Source organism: Vulpes vulpes, chromosome 13 (genome assembly GCF_048418805.1).
Source record: "Vulpes vulpes isolate BD-2025 chromosome 13, VulVul3, whole genome shotgun sequence".
NCBI classification, from domain to species: Eukaryota; Metazoa; Chordata; class Mammalia; order Carnivora; family Canidae; genus Vulpes; species Vulpes vulpes.
Window position 1 is genome coordinate 97,841,708 of NC_132792.1, and position 19,304 is coordinate 97,861,011.

The window sequence follows — 19,304 nt, forward strand, 5'->3', positions numbered from 1 at the left end:
CCTGCAAAAATAAAAATAACAAACCTTACTAAGAGACTATGGCTTCCTCATGACCCTTTAAGAAAAAATTTTAGTCATGCTGATTAGTACTTAACAAGTCCATCTTAAAATACTGTTAAATCTAATCTGCCATGCTCCTAAGGCCTCCTTTGTAAAATAATGGGAGTTAAAAATAGATCTCCAAAGTCCCTTGTAGTTCTAAATATCTATAAATACAGCATCTTTTATGGAGTACTTCAGTTTTAGGACATTTCCCCAAACTAAATCTTTTTAACTTTTATTTTTGAAATAATCTTAAACTTACGTTTTAAGAACAGTATAAAGAATTCCCAAATATCTTTCCCTCACCCTCCCCAATCCTTGGCATTTCACATTTTAAAAAAATATTTTATTTATTTATTCCAGAGAGAGAGGCAGAGACACAGGCAGAGGGAGAAGCAGGCTCCACGCAGAGATTCCGATTCAGGACTTGATCCCTGGTCCCCAGGATCACGCCCTGGGCTGAAGGCTGCGCTAAACTGCTGAGCCACCCAGGGATCCCCGGCATTTCACATTTGTCTTACTCCATTTGTAAACATACACACCAATATGTACACACAAGCAAGCACACACACACATACTCAGAACAGCTTTTTTTAAAAAACCTTTTGAGAGTCATTACAGACATATTACTCCACTACTTCTAACACTTCAGTGTTGATTTCCCAAAAACAAGGAAATTCCCATATGCAACCACTGTACAAAAAATTAAGATCAATACAGTAATATATAATCCAAAAACCCATTCAAATTACTCCAATTGCACCAAGAGCCCCGAATATTTTACCTAATATAAAGTATCTTATCTAACTTCAGTAGGTTTTCTTTCTTGTAAACTGCATTATTTCTACAGCATTCATCAAAATAAGCTTTTTCTAAGATCATTTAAGACTCAAAGATGAAAGTTATTGAAAAAGTAGTATATACTCATATTCTTTTACAAGTTTGTGTATACATCACCTACAAAGCAATAAGCAAACATTCCAGAAGAATCTGGCTTCAGTGGACTCTACTGAAATAATAAAAAGTAGATTCTTCTATAAATATTAAACATTTTCCTCAGAAAATTTACTCTGTATATACTATTACATTTATCACTGAAGCAATTTAGTTTTTTTAATGTATGTTTATTAGCTCTAAAACAGTCTATATTAAGAAAACTGAGTATAAATAACAAGGGTAAATATAAACATATTTAACATTGTATGTTTGATGATGGTAACTTCCTAATAAATAGTGGCAGATAATCCAAAACACCCATAATTATCAACATATTAAATGAGGGTCAGTTCCACTTCCCAAAGATTCCACTAAGAACCACTACATCAATTATCTGGAGTAAGGTAAAATATCCACTGTTAAACTTATGCATATAATTAAAAAATGAATCTGAAAAAGTCAGATCTCATTTTTAACAAAAACCTTTACCAAGAAGCTGTGAAGATTAGATTTATAAGACAACAGAAATACAATTTAAAGAATAAAAGTCATCTTCCTAACTAGATATTTAAAACCACATTCTTCTATATAATGATTAATACAAATTTTTTCCATGAAAATCACTTATAGGACACTCTGAAGTACTTATAATGAAATACAAAAATAAAGTCTGATTTAAGTAAACATATGTTATTTTAGAAAATACTCAGAAACTATAACAGAGCAATAGTACATTCTCACACATATGATATCAGAATTTAAAAAGGAATAGGGTTTTTGCATAAGAGCTCCACAAGTGATTTACTTTTATTGAACATAAAAGGAATGTGTGCACATGTATGTAGATGTTACCAGTGAAAAATCTTTAGATGGCGAGATACAGTGTTTGTTATGTAATTTTTATGTTACCTGTGTCTTTAAATTTTCTATAATTCATATAATACTTTCATAAAAAAGTTATTTTACATTAAATAACTGTTCCAAGCAAAGCTATCACATCTTAAGGAATTGTTTAATTAAAATTGGAACTATCAGTTCCTAGATGCCTGTTGTTTACTGTTCCTCTTCATTTTCCTTTGCTTTCTCCTAATGCAAGAAATGAGAACATTTAAGGTTGAGAGGAGGAATTTTTTTCTCTTTACTCACAAACCAACACTAACAACTTGATAAAGAAAGAGTATCTAAAGAACTCTAAAAATGAAATTAAATCCATCAGGAAGAGCAAAATATAAGACTATATCTAAATCAATGTAAGCCCCATCTGCACCAAATATGTGAGAAAATGAAGTCTATTCCAATATGCAGAAGGAAGAAATGATCATATATACACAAAAAAAGCTAAGAATATAAAGAATAAAGCAATACAAACTTCTTCTGACTCAATTGGAAAGGCTCATTCTAGATCTGAACACTTTCTATCCAAGCCATGCACTGCTGGGTCCTTTAAGAAACTGAACCAGTCCTATGCCACAAAATCCTCTGACAGTTGAAAAAGCCACAGGTGAAAATAAGTATCCTAATCAGAGCCTGTTGACTTTTATCATCCCATGGCCAATTCGAGGCAGTGATCTCCTTACCACTGATGATTATCCATAGTTAAACTAAGGAATAGATCAGCTAATTAATTAATTTTTAGAGAATATTTTGAAATATAAACAGACAAGACTCACTGAATAAATACACATAAAAGTAATGGAAATTGTCATATAAGATGCAAAATGTACAAGTGACTAGAAAATAAAATACTCAGACCTAAGTTTCTAAATATCATTCTCTAAAAAGAACCAGGGCTTGAAGACATAGGCAATTCCAAAATGGGACAGGAAAAAGAACAAGATAAGCCTAGAACATTTTGTAGTGCAAGAAAATTTTTTAAAAATGCTCAAAAAATAATGAATATAAATCAAAAAGCCAGCTTGAGGGGCTCCAGCGGCCAACATTAGGAACAACTTAAAAAGAAAACAGGATAACATTATAACTTAAAGAATTATAGTAAGAATCCATAAATCCATTCAGATATAAATAAATGAATGAGTGATTGGGGGCAGAGAATGAGAAATGTTTTCCTTAAAGTAGGATTTCAAATAAATGTAGAAGGAATGACTGATTTAGTCACCATTTGGCAACCACCATAGTAATAACAGTTTCAATCAAGGATCATTGGATGGTGAATACTTAAATAAATGCTTAAAAAAAAAAGTACAAGAGGGGCAGCCGGGGTGGCTCAGCAGTTTAGCGCCGCCTTCAGCCCAGGGCGTGATCCTGAAGACCTGGGATCGAGTCCCACGTCAGGCTTCCTGTATGGAGCCTGCTTCTCCCTCTGCCTCTCTCTCTCTCTCTCTCTCTCTCTCTCTCTCTGTCTCTCATGAATAAATAAAATCTTTTAAAAATAATAAAAATTGAAATTAAAAAATAAATAATTTTTTTAAAGTACAAGAAGAAACATTATGTATATGTCTCAAGGTATTTGCCCAAGAAGATACATATGAATTAAAAAGAGAAAAATAATAACTTTACAGTTGATAAACTGGCAGGTCTCACCGTAACTGATTAAGATTCTCACAAATACTAGGACAAATCATTATCATACAGCTATCTGAGAATGCACCAAGAAGGACACAACACCATTTATTTGTGATGCTCCTGCCAAAAGTGCATAACATAATCTAATCAAGGAGAAATACCAATCAAAGCCAAAATGAGGGACATTCCACAAAATAAACGCTATGTATTCTTCAACATCAACAACATGAAAGATAACAGACTGAAGAATGGTTTCAGATCAAAGGTATAATCAAGGCATGTGACAATTAAATGCAACATCTGATCCTGCACAGGACCCTAAACCTGAAAAAAGTATATTAATGGGACAAGCGGCAAAATTTTAAAGAGGTCTGAAGATAATTCTATTTTTAATTCTAACATTTATACTGATTATTTAAGAAGTTATGTCTGATTTTATGAAATACACACAGGTAATTGAACATAAGAAAAAGTCATGTGCAACCTATTATTAAATGTCTCTGTGAAACAATATGGAGAAGATATGAATGATATTGGGAAGAAAATGAAAATTAAGGCATACAGGAATTTCTTATCCTTTTTTTTTTTTTAAGATTTATTTATTCATAAAAGACACAGAGAGAAAGAGGCAGCGACAAAGGCAGCGGGAGAAGCAGGCTCCTCGCAGGGAGCCCGATGTGGGACTCAATCCCGGATCCTAGGATCACACCCTGAGCCCAAGACAGACGCTCAACAGCTGGCATCCCTGATTCTTTAAGACTTTCTTTTCTCAAGAGTGAAATTATTTCAAAATAAAAAGTTTTAGAAAAGATACCACTTTTCACCAACCAGATATGCAAAAATTTTTGAAAGACTACTAATCTCCAATGCTGGCAGAGGATGCTGAAAACCAAGGCTCTGAAATCTGACTGGAAGAAAGAAAACCAATATAACCTTTTTGCAAGGTAATTTGGCAATCTGCATGATCTTTGACCCAGACAGCCCATTTATAAAATTCTAACCTATTAAATACAAAACATTTATCTAAATGTATTTATATAGTTATACGGGATCCCTGAGTGGCTCAGAGGTTTAGTGCCTGCCTTCAGCCCAGGGGGTGATCCTAGAGTCCCGGGATCGAGTCCCACATCGAGCTCCCTGCAGGGAGCCTGCTTCTCCCTCTGCCTGTGTCTCTGCCTCTCTCTCTCTCTCTCTCTCTCTCTCTCTGTGTCTCCCATTAATAAATAAATAAAATCTTAAAAAAAAAAATCTGTTAAAAATAAATAAATACATAAATAAATACGTAAATAAATCTATTTATAGACATGAATGTCATTGTATGCAAATGCACAAAAAAAAAAATGTTTAGAAGGATAGGTACTGAACAATTAAAAGTGGTTACCCCTGTGGAGAGGGGAGAACCATATGAGTGGAAGGTAAAACATGACTTGCTTTTCTCTCTACCAACTTTTATACGTTATGATTTTCTTTTTATAATGACCCTACATGACTTTTTCATTTCAAAAATGATATGAAAACAACAAAGAAAAAGACCAAGTAACCAAGAGAGACTCGAAATTAGATAAAGGGGAATCAAGTGATAGCAAAAGTTCAGCCCAGCAGGAAAGCACATGCAGAGGCAAGACTCTGGGCTGCTGGGATAATCTATTTGAGAAAAGACCGGTGAGGTCTCTAGTAAAGACAGATACGTTACAAAACAATGGTGGGAATAAAAGATTTTAGAGCTGCACTGTCCAGTAAAGTTGCCACTTGGTAGCACAGGATGTGGCTAGTTCAAAATGATGTGTTATTAGAGCAAGATTCGCAAGAGATTCCAAAGACTAGGTATGAAACAAAAGAATATAAACTGTCTCATTAATATATTTATACTGATTATGTACTAAAGTGATACTTTTTGGAAATAATGGCTTAAGTAAAATATATTATTAAAATTAGTTTCTCCTGTCTCCTTTTACTTATCTAATGTGTCTACCAGCAAATGTAAAATTACATATGTGGCTTGCAATATATTTCTACTCGACAGCACTATTCTAGAGACTTTCGATAAAACATTCAACTTGTTCCGCTACGTTGGATTCTATTAAAGATACCATTTACTGCTGACACATCACTAAAATTACAAGTTTGGTTTTTATGAATGATAACCATTCTCTATTTATTAGATATAAGCCTTGCTTTCTCAACTGCATATACAGATGTTCACTAAATATCCTATATGTGTGAAGAGCTAACTTTTCCACAGATCAGACTACCCACAAATTTGAAGTCATTATTTTACAATACAGGATAAGTATTTAAAAAGAAAAAAAAAAAAAAAGAAAGAAAGAAGAAAAAAATCCACTGCATCCCAAAGAACAAATTTTTCTTTTGTAAAAATCAGGAAAAGTCAAACAAAAAAATGTACATTAATGTTCATAGAAGTATTCATAATAGCCAAGAAATGAAAACACAAATATCTATTACTGATGGATAAATAAAACATGGTACAACCATACGATGAAAAATTATTCAGCAACAGAAAGGAAGTATTGATACATGTTTCAACACTGATGAATCCTGGAAAATATTATCCTAAGGAAAAGAACTCAAAGACGACCACATATTGTATGAAGCCATTTATATGACATGACCATAACAGACCAGTCTACACAGACTGAAAGCAGATTAGCAGCCGTCAGAGGGTGAGGGATTAGGATGTGGGAATGGAAAGTTACTGCTAATGGGCATAGGGTGGAGATGATCAAAGTGTTCTAAAACGGACTGCAGTGATGATGACACGACTCTATACCAAAAACTTTAAATTGTAACCTTAAAATGAGTGAATTGTACGACATGTGAATCATATCTAAATAAAGCTGTTATTAAAAAGAAAAGTAAAAAATTAACCAACACAAAAAAATGAATACAAAAAAACGTTTTCATATCATTCTTACTGAGAACACTCTGAGGTCTTTCCTTTATTCTGATAGTCCATTATACACTGAATAAGATGGTTATTTTCATCCAACATCTGAAATAAAATTAGAAAAAGTTTATTATAAACGTAGTGCATCACATAAATTTTTTTAAAGTCCTTCATATTTCTAGAAATGTTTATTCATATAGGAACTGAATCTATTCAGTTCTTTTAAGTCTTATTCTACAACCCTGGAATGATATGTTTAATCAGTAATTTCCAAAGAACTGTATTCCAATTATTCTCCCCTTAAATTATTACCTGAAGCCCCAAATGAGTTTCTTTTGTATTCAAACATTTTATTACTTCTGCTACTTGTAATATAAGATTTAGCCTGTTAAGACTTAAAAGGTAAGGGTCAAAGCTAACTTTGCATCATTCTTACGCTTTGCAGGAGTAAAGAAACATTTTGTCCTTATCCACAATGAATACATGAAAATATAAGCCCATAAAGCTTGAGGAGATAGCTGGCTAGTTTCCAAGTGTTATACAGTATGGTTCTGTGGTTCATATTCCAAATATGGAATAATCAAATACGATAATTTCTATGAATATGTATTCGTTACAGACTTTACAAGCTTACCTTATAAATTAAGTTGTCCCAAGAGTTTAAAAACAAAAAGCATATCAACTTATCATTCTATTGTCTTATAACAATTCAAAGCAGTATTGGCTTAAAGGATTAAATAATTCATCTAAGTAAGGGGGCACTGAGAAAAGTACTGACATAGTAATGAAAAGACCACTTAGTTTTAGTGCCAGCTTCACAATCCTATGCAAATCCCTTACAATTTTAAAGACTCAGATTTATCTTAAGGTCAAGTGACAGGAGTAGATGTTCCTCCTGAACTTGTCCTAAATTTCCAAGACTCGATAAACATAAAGTATAATACAATAATCACTCTACTTCAATAACTTAATGTAGCTCTTTTAATCAAAAACAAAAATCCACTGAATCTTGTGACTTTCTTCCCACATAAGAATCACAGTATTCACTTGCTAGAAAAAAAAAAATATATTGACACGCTCTTCCAAAAAGTGCAGTTATTTCCTAAACAGAATCATCGGATGCCAAAAAAGAAAAAAGAAAAGAAAAAAGAAAAAAAAAGTCTTTAAAATCCATTAGTCCAATCTAATGATTTCACAACATAATCTCTTCAGTTGAATACTCAACCTAACAAACTTCACTGGAGAATATGTCTCATTTCTAACATCAATCTCTCACACTGTAAAGTAAGGCACTTAATTTAGAATCCGTTTTCTCATTTCAGAATGAAAACTAATTGATCTGCATCTCCTGAGTAATCATTGGTAGTAAATATCTTAACATGTATGCAGGAAAAACTCTTTGAAAACCAACCAACCAGCCTTAGGACTCTTCTACGGTCCAAAAATAAAAATAATTAAAAAAAAAAAAAAAAGAATCCCTCCAGAAACATGTCCTTCGTGTATGTACTTGGAGCTGTTTGCCAGGCTGCAGACTTAGCCCAACGCACTCTATGAAACTACTGCCACTTCCAGGCACTGACAGGCCGGTTTGTTCAAAAATAAATAAATAAATAAATAAATAAATAAATAAAGCAACAGTTGGGCAAATGTCAAATGCCACGCGAGAAAGAAGCTGACAGTCAACAGAAGCCCGTTAACATAATCTGCCGGCATACAACGGTGCCTGAGGGGTACGAAAAAGTGGACTTTTCTTCAGTTTTCATCTTCATCCCAAAGGATACAACAGAACCGCAATACTTAAGGTAAACTGCCGAATTTACCAAGTAACTTTTCAAAGTCTGGCTGACTAAAATTCAGATTACTGCCTTGCTCACCGGCAACAAGGGGCAGCGGACAATAAAGCAGCTTTGTCTGTGTCCCTAACTGGCAGTTAGCGGAGCCGCGACCGAGGCAGCAGCACCCTCGAAGAGGGACGCACGCCCCGTGCAGGGATCACCACTTGCGTTATGGGTCACGACTGCCGGGTGGTCTCCGGGGCTAGACGCCGAGTTGCAAGGGGGCAGGGACCACGGCTCACCACTGTAGCCTCAGCGCCCAGCGCAGGCGCTCGGTGAGGACTCGCCGCAGATGTACACGGCTGGGGCGTGAATCCGGAAGGGACGAGCAAGTCGGAGGGGACCCCCCGAGGCCACAGGGGCCTCCTTCGCCCGCCCCTCGGGCGCTGGCGGCGTCCCCCCCAGTTCTCCCGGGAGCTCCCCAGTCGGCGGGAGCGCGCGGCGCGGCGCGGCGGAGGGCGGCGACCCACGCTGCGACTTCCCCTCGGCCTCCCGCGACGCGAGGTCGGGGGTGCAGCAGGCGGCCGCGGCGCGCGGGGCGGGGCGGGGCGGGGCGGCGCCAAAGTAACTCTGGAGCGACGCGCGGGGCCGGGGGGGCGCCGGCTCCCACACAGCCCTTCCCCGCGCGGCCGTCGGCGCCGCCGGGCGCACGCGCCCCGCCGCCCGAACGCCGCCCCATCCCTGGAGAAATGCGGCGGCGGCTACTTGGGCTTTTGTGCCCGCCGGAGAGAGCCCAAAGGCGCCAAGGGCTGCGTGGGGGGGGCGGTTCGCCGCCTTCCGCCGCCCACTCGGGCACAGCCCGCGGCTCGGGTTCCCACACGCGACCGCCTCCCAGCAGGCCCGCCTCCGCCCCCCGCCCGGCCGACTCCCGGGCCGGCCCCCGGCGGCGCTCCCGAGGGCAGGATGGGCCTGGCATCCCCGACCCCGCGAGGCTTCACCTTCTGAATCGCGGCGGGAGTGATCTCCCCCTTGCCTCGCTGCCTCGGGGCTGCGAACGCCACGGACATGTTGCCGCCGTCACCACTACGGGCAAGTCCCGAGCGCTCCGGGGGAACGGCGAACTGGGGGAGAGACGCCGGCCTCTCGGGCCGAACCACCTCGGGAATGCGGGGAGGGGGGATGCTGCGGCGCCGACCGAGCAGCCGGCCGGCCTGGCCTCCAGCACTTACTCGGGCGCATCGCAGCCGGGCGCCGGCGCGTGACCCGGAGCCGCAGCCCCCGCAGCGCTGCCCGGCTCGCGGCCGACCTCCCGTCCTCCGCCCTTTTCTGGGCCGTCCCCCCCGCGCCGTCTGAGCTAGTGGTAGGGCCGCGCCCCAGTCCTCCCTCCGCTTCAGCGATTCAGGAAATGGTCCCGCCGCCGCGGGAGAAGGAGAGGCTGGGGCAGACCCTGTCACAGGAAATGCGAGCCGCCCGAGCCGGCCCGCCCCTTTCGCGCGGGTGCAACTTGCCTGCCTCTCCTGCGCGCTGGAGCCTCCCTCCGGCCGCGCTCCGGCGCTCGGCTCGAGACCCGATTCAGTTGGGTCAACTTCATCCTCACCACCCCCCCGCCCCCGGGAGGAAGGGCCCGCCCCGCGCTGTCCCGGCACCGGGTCAGGACCCGCGAGTCGGAGCCAGCCGGCGCCGCATCTGCCGAGAGGAGCAGAGGTGGAAGGTGGAAGGTGTAGGTGGGCGCGGATTCGCTGGTTCAAACCGCTCGGCTACGCCCCGGAGGCGCACCTCCGAGGCCGCAGTCTCGCACGCGCACGGGCGCGCCCAACAGTCGGAAAGTCAGCGTGGCCCGTGGCCCGAGTGGAGAAGGCGGGCTGCGCCGGGTCCCCGAGGCCGCCCACGGCAGGCCGCCTCCTGGGGCAGAGCCCTGGCACAGACGCGCGTCGAGTTCGTCGGACGTGGAGCTGCGGGACTCAGTTTTGAGGTCGAGCACCCTCACGTTTTTCCTTTTACAGTCATATACTTGATTGCTTTGTAAATTAGGCCCAAGCTGCCAGGGTTCAAATCAGTGTGAGGAAGAAAAAAAAAAAATCCCAAAGCTCTCAAACTATGGCAGGAACACGGGTCAAATGTGGGTAAGGTACTGGCCCTGGGGAGGGGCGGGGGTTGGGGGTGTAATTATTCTGTAAATGTGGACTTCCATATAACACAAAGGAAACGTTTCTGTAAGGCGTAGCCGTCGCCCAACAGTAATGAGGCTCAAAAACAATTCTTTCATTTACATATAAAACTGGGGAAAAAAACTAAGAAAAAAATGCATATTTTAAAGTTTTTGTTTCAAATATATGCTCTTCACGAGAGGCCCTAAGTTTGATTAAGCAAACGTTGGTAGTTTTGTGTGCGAGGCACCTGGGATATAGCGGGGATAAGGTGGACATGGAACCTGCTCTCATGGAGCTTATATTCTGACAAGGCTGACAGATTAGAAACAAGTATGTAAATATGTAAACTTCTAAGAAAGACTAGATGGTAACGAGGAACAGAGAACGGCAGGCACTCAACATGAGTTAGGGGGAGAAGCCTTCTCTGTTAAACTGACCTCTAAAGGATAAAAAAGACTCAAGCCATCCTAAGAATAAAGGGAAGAGAATTTATACTCCTACTAACTGTAGTTCTTAGAATTCTTGTCTTTTACTACCCTAAACCTTGGGCGGGGGGGGGGGGGACTGTTATATTTGGATTTAAGGTAATCACTTCAAACTGGAAAAACAACTATTGAATTTAGAACAGAAACTTAAGTCTTGTCCACCATGAATATAGTATGTCCAACACCCGGCTGTGTCTTCACTGAGCATGATTTATGGCTGAATAGTATTTCACCATATGGATACCGCATTTAAAAAATCATCAATGAAAAAAACAATCATCAGTGGATGAATATTTGGGTTGTTTCTACTTTTCAGCTATTACGAATAATGCTTTGAACATTTATGTACATTATCATGCCTTGATGTTTACACAAAAGTACCTTGGGGTACCTGGCTGGCTCAGTGGGTGGAGCATGCAACTGGATCTCAGGTTTGTGAGTATGAGCCCCACACTGGGTGTAGAGATTACTTAAAAATAAAATCTTCAGGGGCACCTGGGTGGCTCAGTTGGCTAAGCATCTGCCTTTGGCTTAGATGATTCCAAGGTCCTGGGATGGGCCCAGAGTCGGCTCCTTGCTCAGCAGGGGAGTCTGCTTCTCCCTCTCTGTCTGCTTCTCCCTCTGCCTCAGCTCCTGTGCCCTCTCTCTCCCTTCTTCCCTCCCTCCCTCAAAAAAATAAATCTTTAAAAATTAAAAAAATGCCTTAATTGTCAAGAGCAATATTTCAGTAGGAAAAATGAAACATAATCCTACTGTTCCAGTTGTGTCTACTTGGAAGATAGCACCTAAATCTTAACAACATGAACCAATGGGAATAGTTGTCTGAATTTCTATATTCCAGTTAAAAAAAGAAAAAAATGCCAAGGAGAGGCTTATTCCAGGAGTTACCCAAAGGTAAGTACCTTCTTTGTCTAAATCACAGCTCCCCAACAGCAGGAGAAGAAATCAACTGAAAACAGGTAACAGGTCAGCCCAAGGTGTTTATCCCTTCAGAGTAGCAGGTTAGGACCCAGGGTAATAGGCATGAATAACCACAGCCTTTTCTGTGATGGCATGTGTGCCATAAAAATTATTTTCTGTGTCCCTCACAGGACATCAATAGGGGGGCACTGGAGTAAAGATCCAGCCAGGAATAAAAATGATCTCCATAAAAGAAGACACCTTAAAGGGACCCTATGTTACTCTCAAGCTTCCATCCTGTTTCATTTGACCATTAGTTTTGGGGAGAGAGGAATTCCAAAGTATAGACTGAGTGGAAGCAGATTTAGGAGAAAAAGATTAAAGAGTACTCAGCATTTAGTTTGGGAGAAAACAGGGAATGAAGATGGGAAGTTGACCCAAGTCTCAGAAATGACTGTAGGAAGTTAAAAATGAGCTACCCAGACAACTATTTCCCCAACCAAAAAAATCAATCCCATTATTTAGTCTTGGACTGAGACATCTGAAGAAGGAATTGAGGTCATATAACAACATTAGGAATAGTCCTAATAGAAGAGCATACACGGTGGTTTAGAATTAGTAAAATAATCTGCATGAACAATTCTCAGTTATTTACACTAATGAATGTAGACACATGCAAGAAAAGTAAGGAAATTGTCCACATTTGATTTTTCAAATGTTTCCATTTTTTTATTTGTATTACATGAATTTGTTTGTATTCCTTAAATGTATTTCACCAAATGGATAAGATGCTCCAGGAATATGCTCAATATTTTGTAAAACTATAATCATGGCATTAAATATTATCTTAATCCACAAAAAATATACATGTATAGATAACTGAGATTACTTTTATATGCATTTTTAATACTTATTGTTTTATAATTAATAGAGTATCCATACTATTGAATTTGCATTTGAAGCCCCTGTGCTGCCATAAATTCCTTGAATACCTGGGGAGGCATAGACAAGCCTGTCTGCTCATAATTGGGCTCAGAGCAAAACCCCTCAGGTAGTATCTTTCAAAATATTTCTACTCACTGTCTCCATGGCATTTAGTGAGTCATTTTGAGTTGTGGCTTCCACAGACTTCAAAACTATAAGGAGAACAGCAACTATCTATAATCATTATTCTAGGCAAAAACAAATCACCTTTCCCAATTCTCCCCCAGAAGACTATATTTTCAATACTCCAGAACACTTCATTCAAAGTAGACTACAACAAAGTCTATCTGGGGCATTTCTACCTCTTTTTACAGTATCAAACATTGAATGAATTAAGGAGGGGCTGAATCAAATATATTTGGGGGTATAATGTTATAAGAAAGTATTGCTTTTTTTAAAAAAAGTTTCTATGTGAAGCTATATTCAGTCATAACTTACTATGACAAATGCACAGTTCTTCCACCTTATGGCATGATACTGCTGCCGCCTGTGGAAGATGGAGAAAGCAAGCAGATTCTTCCCTAGAGCCTCCAAAAGGAACACAGCCGGCTAACACTTTAATTATAGCCGGGGTTCATCATATAGAGGGGTTCATCTTAGACATCTGACCTCTAAAACTTGATGATAATAAATTTGTTGTTTTAAACCATTAAATTGGTCATGATTTGTTAGAACAGCAATAGAAAACTAATACAATGTTTTTTCCTATCTAGTATTATTTATGGTTGAATTGGGCAATGTGCACTAAAATACTGGTCAATATTCTATGGAATACCTATTCCGTATGTTACAAACTATTGTTCTTATATTAAAGTAAACTAGCAATCATATTTGTTATATATTTTCTTTAAAAGAAAAATAATAGCATAATATTATGGTACAATCCTGCAAACATCATGATTTCAGCCTTCTGGCCACCAGAATTGTGAGAGAATAAATTTCTATTATTTTAAACCACCATGTTTGTGATGATTACTGCAGCCCTAGGAAACTAATACAGATGGCCAAGATACTTCAATGGAGAAAGAATTGTTTTGGAACAGCTTGATACCCTTGTTTTTAAAAATTATCTTTGACCTTTTCCTCACATATACACAAGTGTTAAATTGAAATAGATTATAGACCTAAATTTTAAAAGCAAAACTACAAAAATTCTACAGAAAAACAAATAGAAAATCTTTATGACCCTGTGTGAAGCATTTATTTCTTAGATATGACACAAAAGGCAAGAAGCATGAAAGAAAAATTTGATAAATTTTTATTAAAATTAAAAATTCTGCTCTTGAAAGATATAAGAAAATGAAAAGGGAAGCTATCATCTGGGATAAAATATATGAATTTATGAAACATTAAAAGAAAGAATTTGTCTCTAGAAAATATAAGGAACCCTTACAACTCAATAAGACAAACAACCCTATTAACAAAATGAACAGAAGACGTAGAGGCATTTTAGAATGATCATATACAAGTGGCCAATAAACACAATAAGTTGCTCTCCATCATTAATCATCGTGGAAATGCAAATTAAAGCCACACTGAGAAACCACCACCACATACCCACTAAAACAGCCAGAATCTAAAAAGAGTGACATCATCACATTTTGGAAAGTATGTGGAACAACTAGGAACATTCATATATTGCTAGTGGGAATACAAATGATACAACTCTGAAAAACAACTAGTATTTTTTATAAAGTTAAACATGCACCTATTATATGATCCAGTAGTTGTGCCCTTGGGTATTTATTCCTTACCCAAAGGAAATTAATATGTATTGCCCACACAAACACTCATACATGAGTATTCATAGCACATTTGATAAAAATAGTGTTAAGTTAGGGGTGCCTGGGTTACCTCAGTTAGGTGAGCATCCAATTGTTGATTTCAGCTCAAGTCATGCTCTCAGGGTTCTGGGATCCAGCCCCAAGCTGGGCTCTGCACTCAGCACAGAGTCTGCTTGAGATTCTCTCCATTTCCACCCCCACCTTGTCCCTCCCCATTACTTGAATTCTCTCTAAGTAAATAAATAAAATCTTTGAAAAAGTAGTGTTATATTAGAAACAACCCAAATATTCCACACAGGTGAATCAATAAATTATTATACATTTATATAGTAGAATACTACTCAAGAATAAAAAGTAATAAACAATATATGCAACAAAATGAATGAATCTCAAAAACATCAGGTTGCATAGAAAAAGTCACACAAATGAGTACTGTTGGTTTCATCTACATAAAAATCTGAATAAGGCAAAATCCATTTATAGTGACAAAGTAGGTCAATAGTTGATGAGGGATGAGGATGGGGGATAGGATAACTACAAAGGAGCACAAAGGAATGTTTGGGGATGATGAAAATATTCTATATTTTTATCATGGTCATAATTACATTAGTGTATACATTGGTAAAAATGTATCCTACTATACAAAATTTAAATATTAAAGTACTTTCTAAGGAAAAAAGTGCTGTCGTTCTTGTTAATATTGCAGTGAATATCTAGATCAATTTGAGTTTGCCAACTAATGAATATGATATATACCTCCCCTGACTTAGAGGTTCTTTAGGTTCTTTCAATAATATGTTAGGTTTTTCTGTGTAGAGGTCTGTATGTATTTCCTGGAAATATAGTATATACATGGTATCTTTTTTATTTCATTTCCTAATTATCTGGTTTTGGTTTATAGAAATACAACTGATTTCTTCCTAAAGTCATTTACTAATACTAGCAATTTATCTATAATTTATTTTGGACTCTTTATTATGCACACAGTTAGGTTATCTAAAAATAATATGATTTTCATTTTTTCCTTTCTAGTACTCAGTTTTTCTTCTTGCTATATACTGCTTAAAAGAAAAGATAAATAGAAATGACAGAACAGGTACTCTCAGGTATATTGCTGATCTCAAATGTAAAGAAGTTCCAATATTTAACCATCAAGTATGTTTTCTGGAGGTTTCCTGTAGAGTCCCTTAGCAGATTAAGGAAATTCCTTCCAATCCTTAGATTATGAGTAAGATTGTACAAGACAATGGATTTTATTAAATGCTTTTCTGCATTTATTGAGATAGGGTTTTCTTCCCTCTATTTTATAAGTCAGCAAACTTTTCCTATAAAGGACCAGAGAGTAAGTATTTCAAGTTTTGCAGGCCATCTGGGTTCCCTTGCAATTACACAACTCTGTCATTTTAGCGAGAAAGCAAAAAATAAAAAAGAATGGGCATAGCTGTTTTTCCAGTAAAACTTTATTTACAAAAATAGACACAGCAGCAGGCCAGAATTGGGTTTTGGGCCATAGGTTGATAACTTCTGTTTTACTCTGTTAATGTGGTGAATTACATTGATAGCTTCCTAGAATAACTTAATTTAGTTGTGATATACACGCAATATAAATTTTTTTGCATATTGCTTTTTATTTATTAATATTTTACTTATGATTTTTATATGCATGTTCATGAGTGAACATGGACTATAATTTTCCTTTCTTATAGTATCCTCAGGTTTTTGCTCTTAAGATTATGCTGCATCCTGGGGCACCTGGCTAGCTGTCAGGAGAGCATAAGATCACTGATCTCAGAGTCATGAGTTTGAATCCCATGTTGGGCATACAGCTTATTAAAAAAAAAAAAAAGGTTATTCTCTTTCATAAAAGAAGTATGGAAGTAGTCCCTCTTTTTCTATTTCTGTAATGACTTTATGTAAAATTGGTGTTATTTCCTTCTAAAATATTCCATAGGATTCACCAGTGATACCCCTGGGCCAAAGGTCTTCTTTGTAGCAATGTTTTATTTATGGGTTAAATTTCTTTAACAGATTTGGGACCATCAAGACATTTCTCTTATTTCTTGCATTAGTTTTATTATGTTTTTCTAAGAATTTGCCCTTTTATTCTGAATTTTCCAACTTATTGGCATGAAGTTACTCATAACTTTTTAATGTCATTATGACCTCTAATAAGGTCCTCTTTTCATTCCTCATATTGTCTTCTTTTTTCTTGGTAACTTCTGACAACTATCAATTTTATTATACTTTTCATTTTTGTAAGATTTTATTTACTTATTAATAGACACAGAGAGAGAGTCAGAGACATTGGCAGAGGTTGAAGCAGGTTCCCAATGGGGAGCACGATGAGGGACTGGATCCCAGGACCCCAGGACCCCAGGACCCCAGGACCCCAGGATCATGCCCTGACCCAAAGGCATATGCTCAACCACTGAGCGACTCAGGTGCCCCTTAATTAGCCTTTTCAATACTCTTTCAGCCTTCTTTGTGTTCCCTATTATATATTTTGTATTTCATTGATTTCTATTCTTCCTTTAATAATTTTTTTAAATTTTATTTATTTATTTATGAGAGATACAGAGAGAGGGAGAAGCAGGCTCCATGCAGGAAGGCCGATGTGGGACTCCCTCCCAGGTCTCCAAAATCACGCCCTGGGCTGAAGGTGGCGCTAAACCACGGAGCCACCGGGCTGCCCCGCTGATTTCTATTCTTATCTTTATATATCCTTCCTTTTACTTTCCTTGGGTTTAATAAGCTGTTTTTTAATATAACGACTTTGATACTTAGGTAATTATTCTTAGTTTTTCTCCTTTTCTAATGTGTATATTAATGCTGTAATTTCCCCCTTAGGCACTGCTTTGGCTGCAACACATGTTTTAATATATTTACTTATACTATTTATATTTATTTATAATATATATTAAACATGCATATTTTAATGTATATTTTATATATGTAATATTAAATCATATTAATATGATTCCATTGAAAACATTTTCTAATTTCCATTGTAGATTCTTCCTTAACTCATGTTATTTAGAAACACATTTCTTAATATTCAAATACTTGGGTGTTTTCTAATTATGTTGTTGTTACTTATTTCTGACTTAATTCTCTGGGGTCAGAGAATATATTCTCTATGCTTTTATTCCTTGTAAATTTGTTAATTTTTTATATGCTTTATCAATTACAAAAAAAGCTGTTAAAATCTGACTTTAATTGCAGTTTCTCTATTTCTTCTTTAGTACTATCAATCTTTATCCTGAATATATGGTTGGCATTAGGTACAAATTTAGAATTAAGTATTGCTAATAAATTAGATCCTTTATTACAAAATATCCCTCCATACCTCTTGCTATGAATCTTAACTTGAACTATATTTTGTTATACTACATACTACCTCTTTTTAATGTTTGCATATATTTTTCATCCTTTTACTTTCAATTTTTTTTACCCTTTAATGTTTTCGCACATAAGCACATATAGGTGCATTTCTTTTTATCCAGCTGGATATGTATATAACTGAAATATTCCATTATAGAAAATATAAGTATTAATGTAGTTATCTTGAAACCTACTAAAATACTATTTGCTTTCTATTTTCCATCCTGTTATATGTCCCTTTTTCTTTCTTTTTGGTGTTCTTTTTGTTATTTATTATTATTTCATTATAATAAGGTATTATATATGGTTACATATTTTTATATGGTTCTCTTAGTGGTTTCCTCAGAGATTACAATATGCATTTTGGATCAATTAGTCTAATATAAATAAAAAATTTTACTACTTTTTAAAAAAGATTTTATTTATTTATTCATGAGAGACACAGAGAGAGAGGCAGAGAAACAGGCAGAGGGAGAAGCAGGCTCCATGCAGGGAGCCCGATATGAGACTCGATCCTGGGGCTCCAGGATCACACCCCGGGCTGAACCGCTAAGCCACCAGGGCTGCTCGAAATTTAACTACTTTTTATTTTGAAATTTGACTACTTTCTGAAACAATGAAGGGAAGTTAGAACACTTTAATTTCATTTGTTTTGGGGATCCCTGAGTGGCTCAGCGGTTTAGCGCCTGCCTTTGGCCCAGGGCACGATCCTGGAGTCCCGGGATGGAGTTCCGCATCGAGCTCCAGGCATGGAGCCTGCTTCTCCCTCCTCCTGTGTCTCTGCCTCTCTCTCTCTTTCAATGTGTGTGTCTATCATAAATAAATAAATAAATCTTTTTAAAAAATTCATTTGTCTTCCTACCCAAATTATGTTATATTCTCAATATTTTATTTTATTTTATTTTTAAGATTTTTATTTATTTATTCATGGAAGACACAGGGAGAGAGAGAGAGAGAGAGAGAGAGAGAGAGAGAGAGGCAGAGACACAGGCAGAGGGAGAAGCAGGCTCCATGGTGGGACTCGATGTGGGACTCGATCCTGGGTCTCCAGATCATGCCCTGGGCTGCAGGCAGCGCTAAACCGCTGAGCCACCCAGGCTGCCCTATTCTCAATATTTTAATACTATATATATATATTTACAAACCCATAAGGATTATTTTACTGTTAATATTTATTTGAACTTAAGTATATGTTTACCCTTGATCCTTTTTTCTTTTTAAATATATTTATTTATTTATTTATTAAAGACAGAGAGAGAGAGACAGGCAGAGGGAGAAGCAGACTCCATGTTGGGAGCCTGACGTGGGATTTGATTCCTGGTCTCCAGGACCACAGCCTGGGCTGAAGGCGGCGCTAAACCGCTAAGCCACCGGGGCTACCCCCCTTGATCCTTTTTATTTCTTCCTCCATCTCCAAATTTCCATCTGTGATAATTTTT

At 38.1% G+C, this 19,304-nt stretch overlaps 2 protein-coding genes across 9 annotated transcripts in view; one reads left to right on the plus strand and one right to left on the minus strand.

Moving 5' to 3' along the window:
* SS18 (SS18 subunit of BAF chromatin remodeling complex) overlaps positions 1-10,002 on the minus strand; it is an 81,625-nt gene extending 71,623 nt beyond the window's left edge. Inside the window, exons 1-2 of one of the 8 annotated variants that reach the window (XM_072735129.1) lie at positions 9,690-10,002; positions 6,435-6,511 (exon numbers count right to left, since the gene is read on the minus strand). In XM_072735129.1, coding sequence (XP_072591230.1) covers positions 6,435-6,511 — 77 coding nt within the window. In that variant the 5' untranslated portion in view covers positions 9,690-10,002. Of the gene's footprint in view, positions 1-6,434; positions 6,512-8,280; positions 8,708-9,179; positions 9,584-9,689 lie in introns of those variants that run through there. The other 7 variants (XM_072735131.1, XM_072735127.1, XM_072735132.1 and 4 more) reach the window with 7 other exon arrangements.
* PSMA8 (proteasome 20S subunit alpha 8) overlaps positions 9,575-19,304 on the plus strand; it is a 53,846-nt gene continuing 44,116 nt past the window's right edge. Inside the window, exon 1 of the mRNA XM_026006506.2 lies at positions 9,575-10,153. Within this exon, the coding sequence (XP_025862291.2) occupies positions 9,587-10,153 (567 nt within the window). The 5' untranslated portion in view covers positions 9,575-9,586. The remainder of the gene's footprint in view (positions 10,154-19,304) is intronic.